General features: G+C 40.1%; 2 protein-coding genes across 2 annotated transcripts in view; both read right to left on the bottom strand.

The window, feature by feature from the left end:
* The window catches only part of LOC140239356 (TELO2-interacting protein 1 homolog), a 30,102-nt gene extending 17,691 nt beyond the window's left edge, over nucleotides 1–12,411 (bottom strand). The window contains exons 1-10 of the mRNA XM_072319231.1: nucleotides 12,276–12,411; nucleotides 11,473–11,693; nucleotides 11,125–11,264; nucleotides 10,015–10,090; nucleotides 8,673–8,812; nucleotides 6,759–6,877; nucleotides 6,160–6,171; nucleotides 4,834–5,117; nucleotides 4,222–4,430; nucleotides 85–141 (exon numbers count right to left, since the gene is read on the bottom strand). Of these exons, the coding sequence (XP_072175332.1) occupies nucleotides 85–141; nucleotides 4,222–4,430; nucleotides 4,834–5,117; nucleotides 6,160–6,171; nucleotides 6,759–6,877; nucleotides 8,673–8,812; nucleotides 10,015–10,090; nucleotides 11,125–11,264; nucleotides 11,473–11,660 (1,225 nt within the window). The 5' untranslated portion in view covers nucleotides 11,661–11,693; nucleotides 12,276–12,411. The remainder of the gene's footprint in view (nucleotides 1–84; nucleotides 142–4,221; nucleotides 4,431–4,833; nucleotides 5,118–6,159; nucleotides 6,172–6,758; nucleotides 6,878–8,672; nucleotides 8,813–10,014; nucleotides 10,091–11,124; nucleotides 11,265–11,472; nucleotides 11,694–12,275) is intronic.
* Nucleotides 12,412–12,462: 51 nt separating this feature from the next.
* On the bottom strand, nucleotides 12,463–14,925 carry LOC140239355 (uncharacterized). The gene is made up of 2 exons (XM_072319230.1): nucleotides 13,374–14,925; nucleotides 12,463–12,565 (listed from the first exon to the last, which is right to left on the bottom strand). The coding sequence occupies exons 1-2, from the start codon at nucleotides 14,923–14,925 to the stop codon at nucleotides 12,492–12,494; spliced, it is 1,626 nt and encodes a 541-aa protein (XP_072175331.1). The 3' UTR covers nucleotides 12,463–12,491.
* Nucleotides 14,926–15,987: the final 1,062 nt, after the last annotated feature.

The following is a 15,987-nucleotide window of genomic DNA, read 5'->3' as shown; positions in this document are numbered from 1 at the left end:
GGCGTTGTTTGTTTTGTTTTGTTTTTTTAATGTGAAAAAGAAAGAAAAAATGAAAGTACGCTGCAATGAGAAAAAAATTCTTACCAAGCAGTTTGATGTATCCAGTCATCACGTTTATGGTTGAAAATTTCGTCTCATCATCTGTGACAAAAAAAAAAAAAAAATGACAACATGTAAAATGCTTCGCTATTAGAGTAAAAAACAGAAAACAACATAACATCACATGTAGCTTGCCACACGCCATGTGCCATTGCTGCATACATAATATACCAACACAACAGAGCTCTCACACTATTCCCTACTTTAATTAAGTATAAAGTGACGTAAATAAATGCAACCTTTTTTTTTTTCTTCAACTGAAACCCAAGGCCCACTTTGGCTCCTATCAGTTTTTTATTTGTTTCACTTTTTTTTTGAGGTCCGTAGACAGAGAACAAATATTTCTTATTTATTTGTAGGCCATTATTGCGGCCCACTGGTTAAGCACCTAAATGGTCCTAAAAGGAGATACTATTCATATAAACTACTGTCTGTAAAGAGTACTTTTGCTCAATTGTCATTAGTTCTGTGGAACAGACACCCAATTTTGTCCAGAGTCCTCCAAAGTGCTTTAGAGGGAAAAAAAAGAAAAAAAAAAAAAGAAGAGAAGCTTGAATGCTCAGAATGTTGCAACATCATTGTTTTGCCACCTGGGTAGGTCCTCTTCTCAAACAGAGAGTTGGTGCTAAAGCAAAATGGCACTCCTGAGCTATCATTTTTTGGCTTGCCATGTTCCCACATCCCACTCAGTAGACGGCTTGCCAGTTTCACATAGTATGCTAAAACGCTCGACCACGAACAAACCAACTGGTAAATTGTAATCATGCCACAGTACATTCAGTAAGGTTCACTGGTTAAAGGGTGTGTACAGTTCTGTTTGAGGTGAGGATTTAGCTTTTAACGTTTTGCGAGATATTCAGAAACCACTCTATGAGATGTCAAAGAGCATGCAATTCTAAGGGGTATCAAAAGTTATTTGATGAAAATCGGTTTTGAAATAGCTGAGATATCCAAAAACAAGGAGAAACAGAGATCCTAATAAAAGGCTTGGCCTGTCGCTTGTTATTATTATCACTTTTTTTGATATCTCAGCCATTTGAAAACCAATTTTCATCAAATAAACATTGAATCCTTCTTAAAATTACATGTTCTTTCATATTTTATAGAGGTTTCTCATTATCTCACTTAGGATTGTTCAAAACATGAATCCCCACCTCAACCTGTACTGTACAGTCCCTTTAAGCACCTAAATGGTCCTAAAAGGAGATAGTATTCATATAAACTACTGTCTGTAAAGAGTACATTGTACTTTCGCTCAATTGTTATAGGTTCTATGGAACAGACACCTAATTCTGTCCACAGTCCTCCAAAGTGCCTTTGAGAAAAAAAGAAAAAAAAAAGAAGAGAAGCTTGAATGCTCAGAAATGCTACCAGCATCTTCAATTGCCAATAAAATTGCCCCCCCCCCCCCCCCCCATGAAGTCAATGAATGTTGTAACATCATTGTTTTGCCACCTGGGTAGGTCCTCTTCTCAAACAGAGAGTTGGTGCTAAAGCAAAATGGCACTCCTGAGCTATCATCTTTTTGCATGCCACAGTCCCACATCCCACTCAATTTGGTAGTTCTTTGGAACAGACACCCAATTTGTCCACAGTCCTCCAAAGTGCCTTTGAGAAAAAAAGAAAAAAAGAAAAAAAAAAAGAAGAGAAGCTTGAATGCTCAGAAATGCTACCTGCATCTTCAATTGCCAGTAAAATTGCCCCTCCCCCCATGAAGTCAATGAATGTTGTAACATCATTGTTTTGCCACCTGGGTAGGTCCTCTTCTCAAACAGAGAGTTGGTGCTAAAGCAAAATGGCACTCCTGACCTATCATCTTTTTGCTTGCCATGTTCCCACATCCCACTCAATTGTTATTAGTTCTGTGGAACAGACACCCAATTCTGTCCACAGTCCCCCAAAGTGCTTTTGAGGGAAAAAAAAAAAGAGGAAAAAGAAGAGAAGCTTGAATGCTCAGAAATGCTACCAGCATCTTCAAGTGCCAGTAAAATTGCCCCTCCCCCCATGAAGTCAATGAATGTTGCGACATCATTGTTTTGCCACCTGGGTAGGTACTCTTCTCAAACAGAGAGTTGGTGCTACAGCAAGATGGCACTCCTGAGCTATCATTTTTTGGCTTGCCATGTTCCCACATCCCACTCAGTAGACGGCTTGCCAGTTTCACATAGTATGCTCAAACGCTCGACCACGAACAAACCAACTGGTAAATTGTTATCATGCCACAGTAAATTCAGTAAGGTTCACTGGTTAAAGGGTGTGTACAGTTCTGGTTGAGGTGAGGATTTATCTTTTAACGTTTTGCGAGATATTCAGAAACCACTCTATGAGATGTCAAAGAGCATGCAATTCTAAGGGGTATCAAAAGTTTATTTGATGAAAATCGGTTTTGAAATAGCTGAGATATCCAAAAACAAGGAGAAACAGAGATCCTAATAAAAGGCTTGGCCTGTCGCCTGTTATTATTATCACTTTTTTTTGATATCTCAGCCATTTGAAAACCAATTTTCATCAAATAAACATTGAATCCTTCTTAAAATTACATGTTCTTTCATATTTTATAAGAGGTTTCTCATTATCTCACTTAGGATTGTTCAAAACATGAATCCCCACCTCAACCAGTACTGTACAGTCCCTTTAAGCACCTAAATGGTCCTAAAAGGAGATAGTATTCATATAAACTACTGTCTGTAAAGAGTACTTTGGCTCAATTGTCATTAGTTCTTTGGAACAGACACCTAATTCTGTCCACAGTTTTCACAAAGTGCTCTTGAGAAAAAAAGAAAAAAGAAGAAAAAAAGAAGAGAAGCTTGAATGCTCAGAAATGCTACCAGCATCTTCAATTGCCAGTAAAATTGCCCCTCCCCTCCATGAAGTCAATGAATGTTGTAACATCATTGTTTTGCCACCTGGGTAGGTCCTCTTCTCAAACAGCGTTGGTGCTAAAACAAAATGGCACTCCTGACCTATCATCATTTTGCTTGCCATGTTCCTACATCCCTCTCAGTAGATGGCTTGCCAGTTTCACATAGCATGCTCAAACGCTCGACCATGAACAAACCAACTGGTAAATCATAATCATGCCACAGTACATTCAGTAAGGTTCATAAATGGTCCTAAAAGGAGATAGTATTCATATGAACTACTGTCTGTAAAGAGTACTTTGGCTCAATTGTCATTAGTTCTTTGGAACAGACACCTAATTCTGTCCACAGTTTTCACAAAGTGCTCTTGAGAAAAAAAGAAAAAAGAAGAAAAAAAGAAGAGAAGCTTGAATGCTCAGAAATGCTACCAGCATCTTCAAGTGCCAGTAAAATTGCCCCTCCCCTCCATGAAGTCAATGAATGTTGTAACATCATTGTTTTGCCACCTGGGTAGGTCCTCTTCTCAAACACAGAGTTGGTGCTACAGCAAAATGGCACTCCTGACCTATCATCATTTTGCTTGCCATGTTCCCACATCCCACTCAATTGTTATTAGTTCTTTGGAACAGACACCCAATTCTGTCCACAGTCCTCCAAAGTGCCTTTGAGAAAAAAAAGAAAAAAAGAAAAAAAGAGAAGCTTGAATGCTCAGAAATGCTACCAGCATCTTCAATTGCCAATAAAATTGCCCCCCCCCCCCATGAAGTCAATGAATGTTGCGACATCATTGTTTTGCCACCTGGGTAGGTACTCTTCTCAAACAGAGAGTTGGTGCTAAAGTAAAATGACACTCCTGACCTATCATCTTTTTGCTTGCCATGTTCCCACATCCCACTCAGTAGATGGCTTGCCAGTTTCACATAGTATGCTCAAACGCTCGACCAACGAACAAACCAACTGGTAAATCGTGATCATGCCACAGTACAGCTTTGTCACAAAATTCATACCACGGCAAAGCTTGCAACTTTGTTACAACTTTGCTGTACTTGCATCTATAGCATAAAATGCTTTCATGAAAAGTTACATGGCTTTGAAAAAATGGTATGTTTTCCAAAAGTGCTCGTATGTTGCCATCTCAGTATAATGTGGCACACAAAGAATTATTAAAGTGCTCGCTCTAAACCTTTTTGAACATTTGATTGCCTCGTTTGAAAACAAGGACCGACAAGAATGTGACATCAGTGAACAAGCTACACAGCACCTGCCGTCCTGATGATCCGAGGTAGGGTGGTGACCAGTCTGTGCATGCCGTCCTCCAGGAGCTCGCTCAACAGACGGCTCTCAGCGGTCAGCGGCTGCTTGGCCAGCGATCTCAGGACGGTCAGACTCTTGCTCGCAATCTGGTCATAGCTGTCCTGAGAGAGGCTTACCAGTACTTCCAGGAGCTTGCTCATGCTGCAAGCCATGGAGCTAGAGTGAGAAATCAAAGCAGGGATCATGCAATACAAGAAGCATAGCCGTACTGATGATGTCAAACTTGTAGGAAGAGTTTACACCGTGTTAATTTATCATGCACAAACAAAAAAATGTTGACATTATGTACTATGTAATTTGACATTTGTAGTCAAAACATAACCACCTTTCATTATCAAGAGAACATGAAACATTTCTACATTTGCATTACATGACCAGTATGTGGAAGCAAATAACTTGTTTGATTTTTGTCCTGAAACAAATCATGGCAATGAGTTTCATTTCAGATTTAGGAAGTCACATCTAGGCAACCCTCTTGCCTCACATCACACACACACACACAAAGAGATGTTTTCCTTGTACTGAAAATGAAGGCTAATAAACTTTCTTTTTTTAATACCTTTTTGTTGTCGTGATGAGTCGATTGGCAAAAGAGACCAGTGCCATCCTCACTTTCCAGCTCCGGCTGGTAACCATGGCGACAATTTTGCCGATGAGCATGTCTAGTTTCGCCGCGCTGTCTCTCACCCACGTTTCCGTCTTCTCCGCTAGGAGGGACTGGGGGCCCTTGTCAGATGCTGGCTTGGTAGCAGCATCTCTCTGCTGGGCAGCCTCCTTGGTGGGAGCAAGGAGCCCATCATCCATCACCATGGCGACATGCCTCGCCCAACACTCAATGGCACTCTGGCATACAGGATGGATAATCATAGATAACCACTCCCATAATCTTATTTTGAAAAGCCATACAAGGCATCACAGGAAAAGAAATTTTTCATGACAGATAGAGGGAAAATCTTTGGACTACTTTCATAGTACCTGCATCAAGATTCAGCTAAATAAATCTGTAATATAATAAGCTGCTTCTGAGTGAAGGAAGGCAGTAATCACAGCTCAACGGAGAAAGTGTTAAATGCACAAAGCTATTACTAATACCACAATGGGTCTAGCAAAATACCAGTGTGCAATTTTCTACTTGTATTAAAAGCAAGTCATCTACTTCTTCTTCTTTTGCTTCCGCGAGTGCAGCCTCATGTTTGAAGATTACACAGTTATTGTGTGGGTAGGTGGGTGGGTGGGCAACTTCCCAGGTTAACAACCTGCTCTTTGCGATGAATGAATGAGGCGGGATCTTTTACATGCACAAGTTGTGACTCTCTAACACACGGGACCTAAATTTTATGTTCTATCCGAGGGACAGAGTGTTTTATCTCTTTAAACTAGAGGGGACATTACAATTAGACACAACACTGCTTAGTTAGACTTGTGAATCCAACCCAGGCCCTTTGGATCTGAAAAGAGACATGCTACCAACTAAGCCAAATCACTGCCCTTTTGCAAGAGACTTGTCCATCACAAAAACCATTTTAAAGAGGACGCATTGTAATTAGCAAGGCTAAACTATGTACTGCTACATTAAATAATCTTCTCACGCCTCTCAATGAGCTTTCAAACGTAGACTATCAGAAACTTGTGCGAAGAAATTTGAAATTTTATCAGATATGTATATACAGATACGTCGGACACTTTCAGTAATCAAAGACAAACCACATAGCCATGTGAAGTAAAGAGGTTTTTCAGCTTCATTTGCAATGACACACAAAGAATATAAGGTGGAATATACTTGGTAAAGATTCTATTGTTTACAATTCGTCATGTATACCTAGTTTCCATTTTCCTCTGTAATACATCTTTATATTCATCTATTGCAGTGGAAAAGCATACTCACCACAGTAACTGCCTAAAATTTGAGAGAGGGAGAGACAATGATACAGAGAAAAAAAACAACAACAAAAGATTAGGCAAGGTTTTAAATTCAAAGTTACAAGGAAAAATAGAAAATCAAAGAACAATCTAGATTGACAGGGAAGCTACTGAAAATGATGAGTTATTGAATATACATGTTATGCACTCTAAGAATCAAATATTTAGAGTTAATAAAAAAAAACACACACTACAAATAGAATACAAAATTCAATTCAATCCAATTCAGTTCACTTTCATTTCAATTTTTTTCTTCCACAAAACATAAAATAAGAGAATTAACACTTGTACACATGATCTTGAGCACACACTGGTTGACTGTGAAATGAGGGAAGAAAATGGTATAATAGAATAAAATATACAGAAAAATAATATCACAGCATTCTGCTTCAAGTGAATGCACTGAAAGTAAATTGAGTACTAAAACTCATTTAAATTCTTAGGAGCAGAAATGGTTGTTTCATTCATAGAGCTTCTATTGAGTTTATGTTCAGTATGTGAAGAGAGCTACAGTGGGCTGCCACACAAATGAAACCATGGTTTTCAGTTTTTGTCTTTGGGTACCTGTCCTTGCTTTTGGTCCCCTGTAATGACTCGGCTGAGGGCTACGGACAGACCGGGAAGAAACGAGGCAAAGGCCCGGGACGCAGCTCGGTAGACCACAGCGTGTGACTGTTCATCAGCTGAAATAAAGAGGACAAAAACACCATTTACACTGAACTTACCCATGTAACACTAGCAATTTTTTTTTTTTTTTCCGGTACAATGGCACAATGTAGAAAGACCCTTAAAATTTTTGGAGTGGTTGATACAATAACATCAATATTTGTGTCCTTAAAAACATTCTGGCCGGCAAGGGGATCATTATAATGCATATTCTGGTAGCAGAGGTGTAAACTGTGTAAACTGAAGTACCCATTCTCTGGAGCATGTAAAGTGGTAACTCAAACGATATGCTCTGAATTTTAGAGGTATAAGTCTTGGAATGGTAAGTTATTTCATTTTTGGCCGGATCCGTAGTACTCCGTGGTGTACATATTGTACATATTTACAGTCAGATAACATTAGATGAACTAAGCGTTATGGAAAGAGTCCAACAAGTACAAACTTATTGGTTTATTGTTTGTTTTTTCATGTTTTTTTTTAATAGGTAGTGCAGTTTGAACACCATCAAACTTTGCATTTAATCATTCAGCTCTCTTTTAACTAAAAATAGCAAATCCTTAACATGTGACAGGTTTCTGAAGCAGAATATTGCACAAGGGATTATTTTCCAGAGGAAATCCTCACAGGATGTGCCCCAAAGGCAGGATTAAGTAGGTGCCTCTCACAGTGCCAAATCAAATTTCATATCAAGCCATTACCACAACAATCATAAAATATCTATGAAGACATTCGGGGAAAAAACAAACAAACAAAAACGTAGCAGTCACCACTGGGAGTCTTTGACGGTGTGTGCGATGCATGATGCATGCCGTAACACACAGACTAAAGGCAACACACCCAGGATGAAATTAATGCACTTATAAATACCCAGAGGTGCACAGCACTTGAACTCTGTGCAATGTAGACGCTGTGCAGCGAGCTTAAGTAGAAACTCAACACTACTTTAGCAACTATTTGTGCACTTGAAACCTGCTTCATCATGCAGAACACTGAAATACAGTAATATCAGTAAAAACAGCAAAAAACAACAACAAAACAAAGAGTATTTATTTCAATGATTTGAATGTTGAAGTTACTTGCAAAATTAACAAAACAATGAAGTACTGATTTGAGTCTTGATGAGCAAACTTCACAGAATGATGGGAGAAGATGCCTGAATAACCTCCAAAAAATTGAACTTGGATTTCAACTTTTGTTTCAAAAGAGACTGGCACACCTGTCACGATCTACGATACTACATAATAGCTTTGAGTAGCAATGGCAAGTACATACAGAATGGTACCATCCACTTCACATACCCCTATTCAGACACATGCCATTTTATACCAAAACTTGATGACGAAACGACGTATAAAGAATTATCGTATAGCCGACACACCGTTCAGACACTAATTTCGACCATTCTGGGAAACGTCGTATAGATGTGCAGTTTCCCACTGCGCATGCTGTTATAGTCCTGAGTGACAGGTGTGGGGTCACCTTTCGTGCATGCTCCCATTAAGCCCCGCCCAGTTATACCGTTCTATGGTCGCCATACGTTCAGTCGCACATGAAATGCTGATTCGTTATCGAGTTCTAGTTCGAAACGATGCTCTGACCGTCGTTTCGCTATACGTCGTTTCATTATACGTCGTATCGTTAATCAGCGTTCAGATGCATAAATTCATCATATAATTATACCGTTTTGGTATAGCTATACCGTTCTAGTATAATTTTTTTGCGTCTGAATGCCCTGTATTTCTATCTGCACAAATTTTATCACAATATTACCAGACAACTCAACCAGTCTTACGTAAATGAAACCTAGCTTACCAGGTACAAATCTGTTCAGGCATTCAATGGAAGTAACCTGAAGTGCCCTCATTCTTTCATGTTCTGCCAGGCTCAAGAGGAGCGACACACAGTGTCCAAGCATGGCGATGGACTTGGGTGAGTACAGCTGAATCAACAGGCTATGGGGAACAAAGAGAAGGCAAAACAAAACATCAGCATTACAAAGCACTTGCATCACTGGTTAATGCATTGATCATGGAAACCTGCCCACATAAACATGGAAAATCCACGCAAATTTTAGAAAATCGTACGGAATGGGTTAAATTTGCAGACTCTGTAATGCTCTTACACATGAAGTCCTGCCTCGCGGGGACAATCAGAAGACATATGAACATTTTTACAACTGATCGTCCACAATACTATCTTGACTCAGGGGCAATGGGGGTTTGAGGTGAGCCCTGCCATTTGACGCCAGGTTGAGCACAGTCATGCACATGCTTGATGTTACACAGCTGGCTGCTATCAATTACAACCCAAGGTCACACTCTCCTTCAAACTTTGTCCCCAGACACAACTTGCTTTATGGGAATGGGGCTTTAAAGGGATAGTTTAGTACTGGTGGAGATGAGAATTGGGCTTTAACTTTTTGCGAGATACCAAACAAAGGCTTATGAAATAGTACAGAGAATACCATTTTAAGAGGAATTCAAAGTTTATTTGATGAAAATTGGGTTTGGAATGACCGAAACATCCAAAAACAAAGTAAAACAAAGCAATCGTAATAAAAGGTGGGTCCCCACTTTATTAGAATCCCTCTGTTTTGGATATCTCAGCCATTTCAAAACCAATTTTCATCAAATAATTGTTGAATTCCTCATGGAATTACATGCTCTTTCATATTTCATAAGAGGTTTCTTATTATCTCACCAAAAATGCTAGAAACCTGAAATTAGGTCTCAACCAAAGATGATCCCTTTAAGTCCTGTTTATGGTCCTGTTACTATGGTTTTGGAGGGGAAAGTCCTGCTGCAATGCGGGACCCAGCGTGAACGCAGGGTAAATGTACATTGATCATCCATCCCTGGTAAATTGCATCTGTCTGTTTCATAATCATATGATCTTGACGAGAAAACAGACTTGAATAGTGCTTTAATATTCCAAGGAATTTCTGTATAAACTGCAAAACTTGAACAGAATAACTCCCTTACACACATTTACACTGTCATCTAAAAAACCTCTGGAAACAGCACAGTCCCAGAGAACCACTGCATAAAACTATTATTCAAACAGAGAGAGAAATAAAACTAGAGTCAGAATGTCTTCAGATACTTTTTCATTTGCTAGAGGGAGAACACAGGAGCTGAGGGAGTTATATACTCACTCTGCATCCGCAGAAATTAGCAGGGCTGTCAGTGTCTGTACAACGGCCAATTTCAGCTCTTCCGATGCATCAGATGCTGTGTTGGGTATTAATTCAGACAGAAGACAGCATGTCATCTACAAACTGCAAACCTCAGTTTATGAAATTGCAGTCGACTCCTGTTATGGCCAAGTCCTCGGGGAACAGCAGTTTTCTTTCGTTATATCAAAATTTTGTTTTAACCGAACAAATAAACAATAAAAAAACATACAGTGGATAATGTTGGAGTCTGAATTTTTATTTCATTGTATACGAAAACTGGTATTAACCATGTTTGCTATGATTGGAATGCACTGTTCACAAAACATCAAAGTATCTACAGTGTACAGTGATAGATTTAAAAAAATACATTCTGATGCTTACTTGGGTAAATTTTAATGCTTGCCCATTAGAAATAATAAAGAAAAAAAAAATATATATATACATTTGAATTAGCAACACACGGGCACAAGTATTGTACAAGCCAAGGGCAAGACTTCACAGTGCTCTTATTCCAAGGAGTTATGACTCTTCAAATCTGAGGTAACTTACAAACATATGCACATCATATTTACACTTACTATATACTTGCACCTGCAATGCAAACAAATATGATATCCTCCTAAAAGCGGCAGTTCACATTCCCTTCTCATTACAACAAAATAAGACAAAGGAAAGTACAACTCACATCTTACATGACACTGGATCAAGTACAAATTTCTGACAAGAAAATTTGTACTTGTCTTTGATTTTCACCGTTTTATTTTTTCATCATATTTCTTTTATTTGGGGGGGGGGGGTGTCTTTCTTATTCATTATCTTTTTTGGGGGTGAGAGGAAAGAGACCATGGTATTGAATTTTTTTTTTTTTATCTGGATATAATGCTGGAATGCTTCAATAGCTTTTTTGGTATTTGGTTCATTTTACTCTTCTGTAGAGCTCCATTTCTGCAAAAGTTATGTGAAGTCTTCCATTCTAATTTTCTTTTCCTTTGTTTTTATTCTTTTTATTACTAGGGTGTGTTTGTGGGAGGGGTGGGGAGAGATACCACTAACACTTGGTTGATGAATAAATGATAACGGCATACGAACCTCTTCCACACATCTCCTTGGAGCTGATCATGACACACAATGCGGTGAAGAGGTCAGAGAACATCTCCCAGTTGCCAACCGTCGTTCTGCTCAGGACCAGCTGCATGCACCTTACACCGGCCTCGCCCACCCCTGCAGCACTTTGGAGCAAAAGGGCACAAATCTCTGTCCGATTAAAGGGATGGTATAATTTTGGTTGAGATGGGGATCCAGACTCTTAACTTTTTGCAATAAATAGAAACTATTTTAATGAAATATCAAAGAGGATGCAATTCTAGGACGAATTAAAAGTTTATTTGATGAACATCGGTTTTGAAATGGCTGAAAAGAACGGGAAAGGGATCTCACAGCTTGGTCGGGTCCTTCAGCATCACCCTCAGGGGGAACAGGATGTACTGCTGCAGCGACTGCAGTGCGTCCGGGTCCAGGTCTGCCACAGTCCTTGCTACTGCCATAACTCGTTCCAAGGTATGCTCCTTCAACAACACGACACACAGGGGCTTCATAGCCTCGAAGGCCTCCTTGTTCCGGTCCATGGTGGAACGGGGGCAGACTGCCAATCAAACGACCTGCCTTTAACAAGAATTGTTTCGGCATACAAAAATACAGCATTTCATTTCAACATGGTCATCACAAGATAAACTCAATTGCAGGGTTGCAAATATTCACACATCAAGACTCCAAAGAGCAATCTGGGAGATATACATTGTACATGCATTAAATACAGAATTCAACAGGCAAAATAAACACCTCAAATCAGGAAAGCTTACATTTTCAGCTGTAACTCTACATCTGTGAGGCTGTTAATTTTCTTTTTCTTTTTTTTTTCAGGGAAATGTTGGGTAAACCATAGATTTAATACGAATTAATTATATAGTCAATCATTACAAGCTTGAACAAAAGAAGAAGTTATCAAACAAGGGAAACATAGTTCACACAGCAAACATGCAAAATCACTGTAAAAACATGAAAATACCATGTATAATATCATTCACACCTAATGCTTAAATTGACGATACTGTATAACATGTAGATAACTTTAAAAAAACTGTATCCCATTCTGCCACCATGCAATCAGTGACACAGACATAGAATATAAAACAAAAATGCAGAGAAAAAAGCACGAAACTGCAAGGGTAAAGGAAGCTCACCTGTACCTCCTAGAATCTGTGTGGATCTGTGAATAACAGGAAACGTCAAGCAGAGACAACATTTGACCATCGGCACTCCGAGCAAATTCTTCACATACGAGTGTCTTTGTATTTTAACCGGCCATTGCGCCTTTCGTCATTTACAGTCAGATGCAGAAAAGTTGCAGACAAGCGAGAGAACTCCAAACGCGATTTAAAGACGCCTGAACATGTCGCTCACTTTACAAACTGCCATGCTACACTCCACAGGTACATTGTACATGTAAAGTACTCTGACCAAGAAGAAAAACCTGTACACATGATTTCCAGCTATTGATATCCAGCTATAGTGCAAACAACCATGAACTTTCTTGCACTCCAGGGGAAAAAAAAAAAAGTTATGTGTACACACTGCCAACACCCTTGCACCCTCTTAAGCCCCTGTACAGTCGAACAAGCTTTATCTTTATCTCATCAATACAATCATAGAAAATTGCTTTAAATCATGAAACAACAGTCTATGTACATCTGCCATGCCATTCACCTTTAGCACAAGAATATGGTATATGGTACAGTGGGTGGAATTACTTGTAGATACTTTTGGAATCTGCATTACTAAAGAAAAAAAAGTATTAGGTGTATAAATAAATGGAGATAGGAAGTTTTCTTTTGGAGTCACTTCAGTGAAAACAGTCCTCAACACTACTTAGTATTATATGGGACATTAGCACACAAGCTTCATGCAGAGTTTAATTGCTGAGTCTTTTGTGTGTGTATGTGTGTGTATGAGCGTGTATGCATCTCGTAAGATGAGCTAATTCGTAGTTGAAGACTAACATTTATAGCATTACAGTTATACCCCTTAAAATCAGAATGAATGCATTGATACATGTGTACCTCCCCAAGACAGTTAATACCTTGTACTTTAGCTAAATTACACTTGCTCTGACTTTGAATTATTGTAAATGTGAACAGTGCAATTGTGGAAGTGGAACTCATTTATAACAGTTCCTCGAGCTCCATGCTTGTTAGAAACAACATAAAATGATTTGTTTGGGTCTGTTGTGGAATCATGAGCATTGTTCTGTGGCATTCTGTATGTGGCAGCAGCAGGCTCACTGATGTTGTTTGCATTTTCTGGAGTTGCATGGGCCGGGTCCTTCACCCCCGCAGCACCGGGTGCAACGGGCAATACATCATCTACGAGGTGAATGGACGGGCAAACAAACTGATTGGTACAGCCTTTTGTGATGCCCGAGCTGGTTTGAGGTACAGGATTGGCCATTCTTGCTTTGAAGTCAGTTGCACCACTCTGAACAGAGATGTCGGCCGATTGCCACACTATGGAGCTATTGGTTGTACAAACCGAACTAGAAGCTTCATTCATGGCCACTGCATCCGATATCCTCTGCCTGCTGGATATATCCGCGGGGATCACAGTGCTGATCGCTCCACTAGGACTAGGAGAGCACAAGCTGGTTTCACACGCATGCCCTCCTCTGCTACTGGCAGGGCTCTCACTAGCGCCACGTCCAGAAGTACCTTTTACGTATTCTTCACTGGATTCTGACACTGTTTGCGGTGGAGATAGCTCATCATGGCAAAGTGTAGGATTTTGCGTGTCACACAGTGAGACTTGGTGCAGAGAGGCACTTTTCCTTCTCTTTCCTCCAGCCATCTGCCTGGAAGTGTTGCTATTGTCAGCAGGACGTATTGTACTTCTGAATGCATGCTCAGCTTTCTGTCCAACAACGCCAGTGTCTTCTCCGTCACAGTCAGGCTCTTGGTAGTCACTGATGCACGTGGCGCGCAGGTTGTGATTGGAGTAGGTCCTCGAGATCCCAGCCGCGCTGGAAATGGTTTGCATTTTCATCGCTAGAGCAGTCCGGCCCACGGTGGCAGTTTCGTACCACACCATTTCATCGCTGGAGATGACCGCCTTTGGACGCTGGAAGAACGCATCGGTGCCTGGGTGCAAATGTGATGTGTACGCAAGGTACGAGGCTACTGGACAATCAGGGCGGTGTGTCTGATACATCTTTGTCTTGCCTGCACGAAGAATTTCGCGACGAGAATTCACGTAATAGACAAATATCCGGCCACTCACTGGATGTACACCAACAGCAAAGTCTGTCTTGGTGATGAATCGCAGGTTTTCCCTCCCTTGCGCACCCAAAGACAGGTGGAGCAGTACATCAAAAAACACCTTACTCTGTAAGCCCTTAGGGTTGTCCATATCTTGGGTCAAGAACTTCTGAAGCTTTTCAACATCCTCCAGAGGTATGGGACGCTTCAGAACTGGAGTGCCGCTACTTGCAGCCTCAAGATCCTGCACTGCTGCTTGAAAAGATTCATTTGCCCTTCTAAACTGTTCATCTGCGATGATATTCATGCCACGGACTCTTTCAAAATGTCTCTTCAAGCTCTGACGCAGAGTCAATAACGAGCCCTTTGCATAGAGTTCTCCATTCTTCCTGCGCACATCGCGGTAAAATACCACCAGAATGTTGCAAAGATCTTCCTCTGTCATATCCGTCTCGGCCGATATGAAGTCTGCGCCGATTGCTCCGCAATATTGTCGGAAAGCTCTTACTGCACTCGTAACACAAGGTCCAATGTTGTCCACATCAACAACATCATATATAGCTACTTCTTCGTCACTATCCTCCATACTTGATCGGTTGATGTTCACTCTGCTACTTGAGTGCCAGCGTTATGGGAACTTTCCAGCAAACATCTGCGAGTGCAAGAACTTTTGATTCTCATCAGGTACGAAGTAGTTTGTACTAGTTAAGTACAACTTGTGTACAAGCTCCTGCTAAATTTGATTAAACAAAAGGGAAAAGAAAATGTAGTCTTGTTTGATGACATACATGTATGTTTTATGAGCATGGCATGATCAACAGTTTGCAAAGTGTAAGTCACGAAAAGGCTACAAGTTACTGGCTGACTGCATGAAGCAAACGTCTTATTCTTGTATTGACCATTTACAACCAGTACTAAATTAGTACCGTACTGCACTCAGAAGGTATTTCTAATCCTTTTTTTTTCTTTTCTTTCAAAGTTATTAACCATCAATTATGCCCTCGCTTGGCCTAGCCCTTGTTGCCTGCTGTTAAGTGATATTAAGTCTAGATTCAAACAGTTAACCATGTAGTTAGTGTTTAAATAAAAATGTTGTGCATCTAGTCATCATGTGGACGTGGTAGTCGGCAGTCTGCAGTGAATGATTTTTCTGTAGAAAACAGAAATTTGAAGTGATAACGTACACTGTACCAGTACATGTAGATTCTGTAACAATTTGTTAGACCTCTACACTTGCATGACCACTTGTAGGTTCAACTCATTCATAATGCCAAATGCTCATTCACAATATTACGAAGTTAAATTTAGCGCTCGAACAACTATATAGTATTTTAGTCAATAAACGTGAGTGTACCGAAATAGTGATTGTATGGAGCATTTGGCTTGCCATAGACTTCGTGCGGTCATTTTTCAAACGAAGGCGGCGATGAATTGGGGAGCGCTGCAAAGAAGTGGAGGAAACAACCAGAAAACAGGGGGAAACAGTGGAAGAGGCGAGTCAAAATGTTTTACTGATTAGTCCTGTATGCAGGTATTTTTTTCCAGATTGGTTTGAAAACCAAGCTGGAAAAAAATAATAGTAGAACCCATTTTTATGCGGGGGGAACTGGGTCGAAGTTGCTTTCAACCAAAACGATTGAAACCGTCG

Source organism: Diadema setosum, chromosome 15 (assembly GCF_964275005.1).
Source record: "Diadema setosum chromosome 15, eeDiaSeto1, whole genome shotgun sequence".
In the NCBI taxonomy this organism is placed as follows: Eukaryota; Metazoa; Echinodermata; class Echinoidea; order Diadematoida; family Diadematidae; genus Diadema; species Diadema setosum.
This window is presented reverse-complemented; position numbering and strand designations above follow the sequence as displayed.

What these genes read in the sequence shown, in the direction of transcription:
- LOC140239355 (XM_072319230.1), bottom strand. Translation starts at nt 14,925, where the DNA reads ATGGAGGATAGTGACGAAGAAGTAGCTATATATGATGTTGTTGATGTG. An exon ending in AGAAAATGCAAACAACATCA is followed by an intron (nt 12,566 to 13,373) that starts GTGAGCCTGCTG and finishes TCATGTGTACAG; the next exon opens with GTTTTTCTTCTTGGTCAGAG.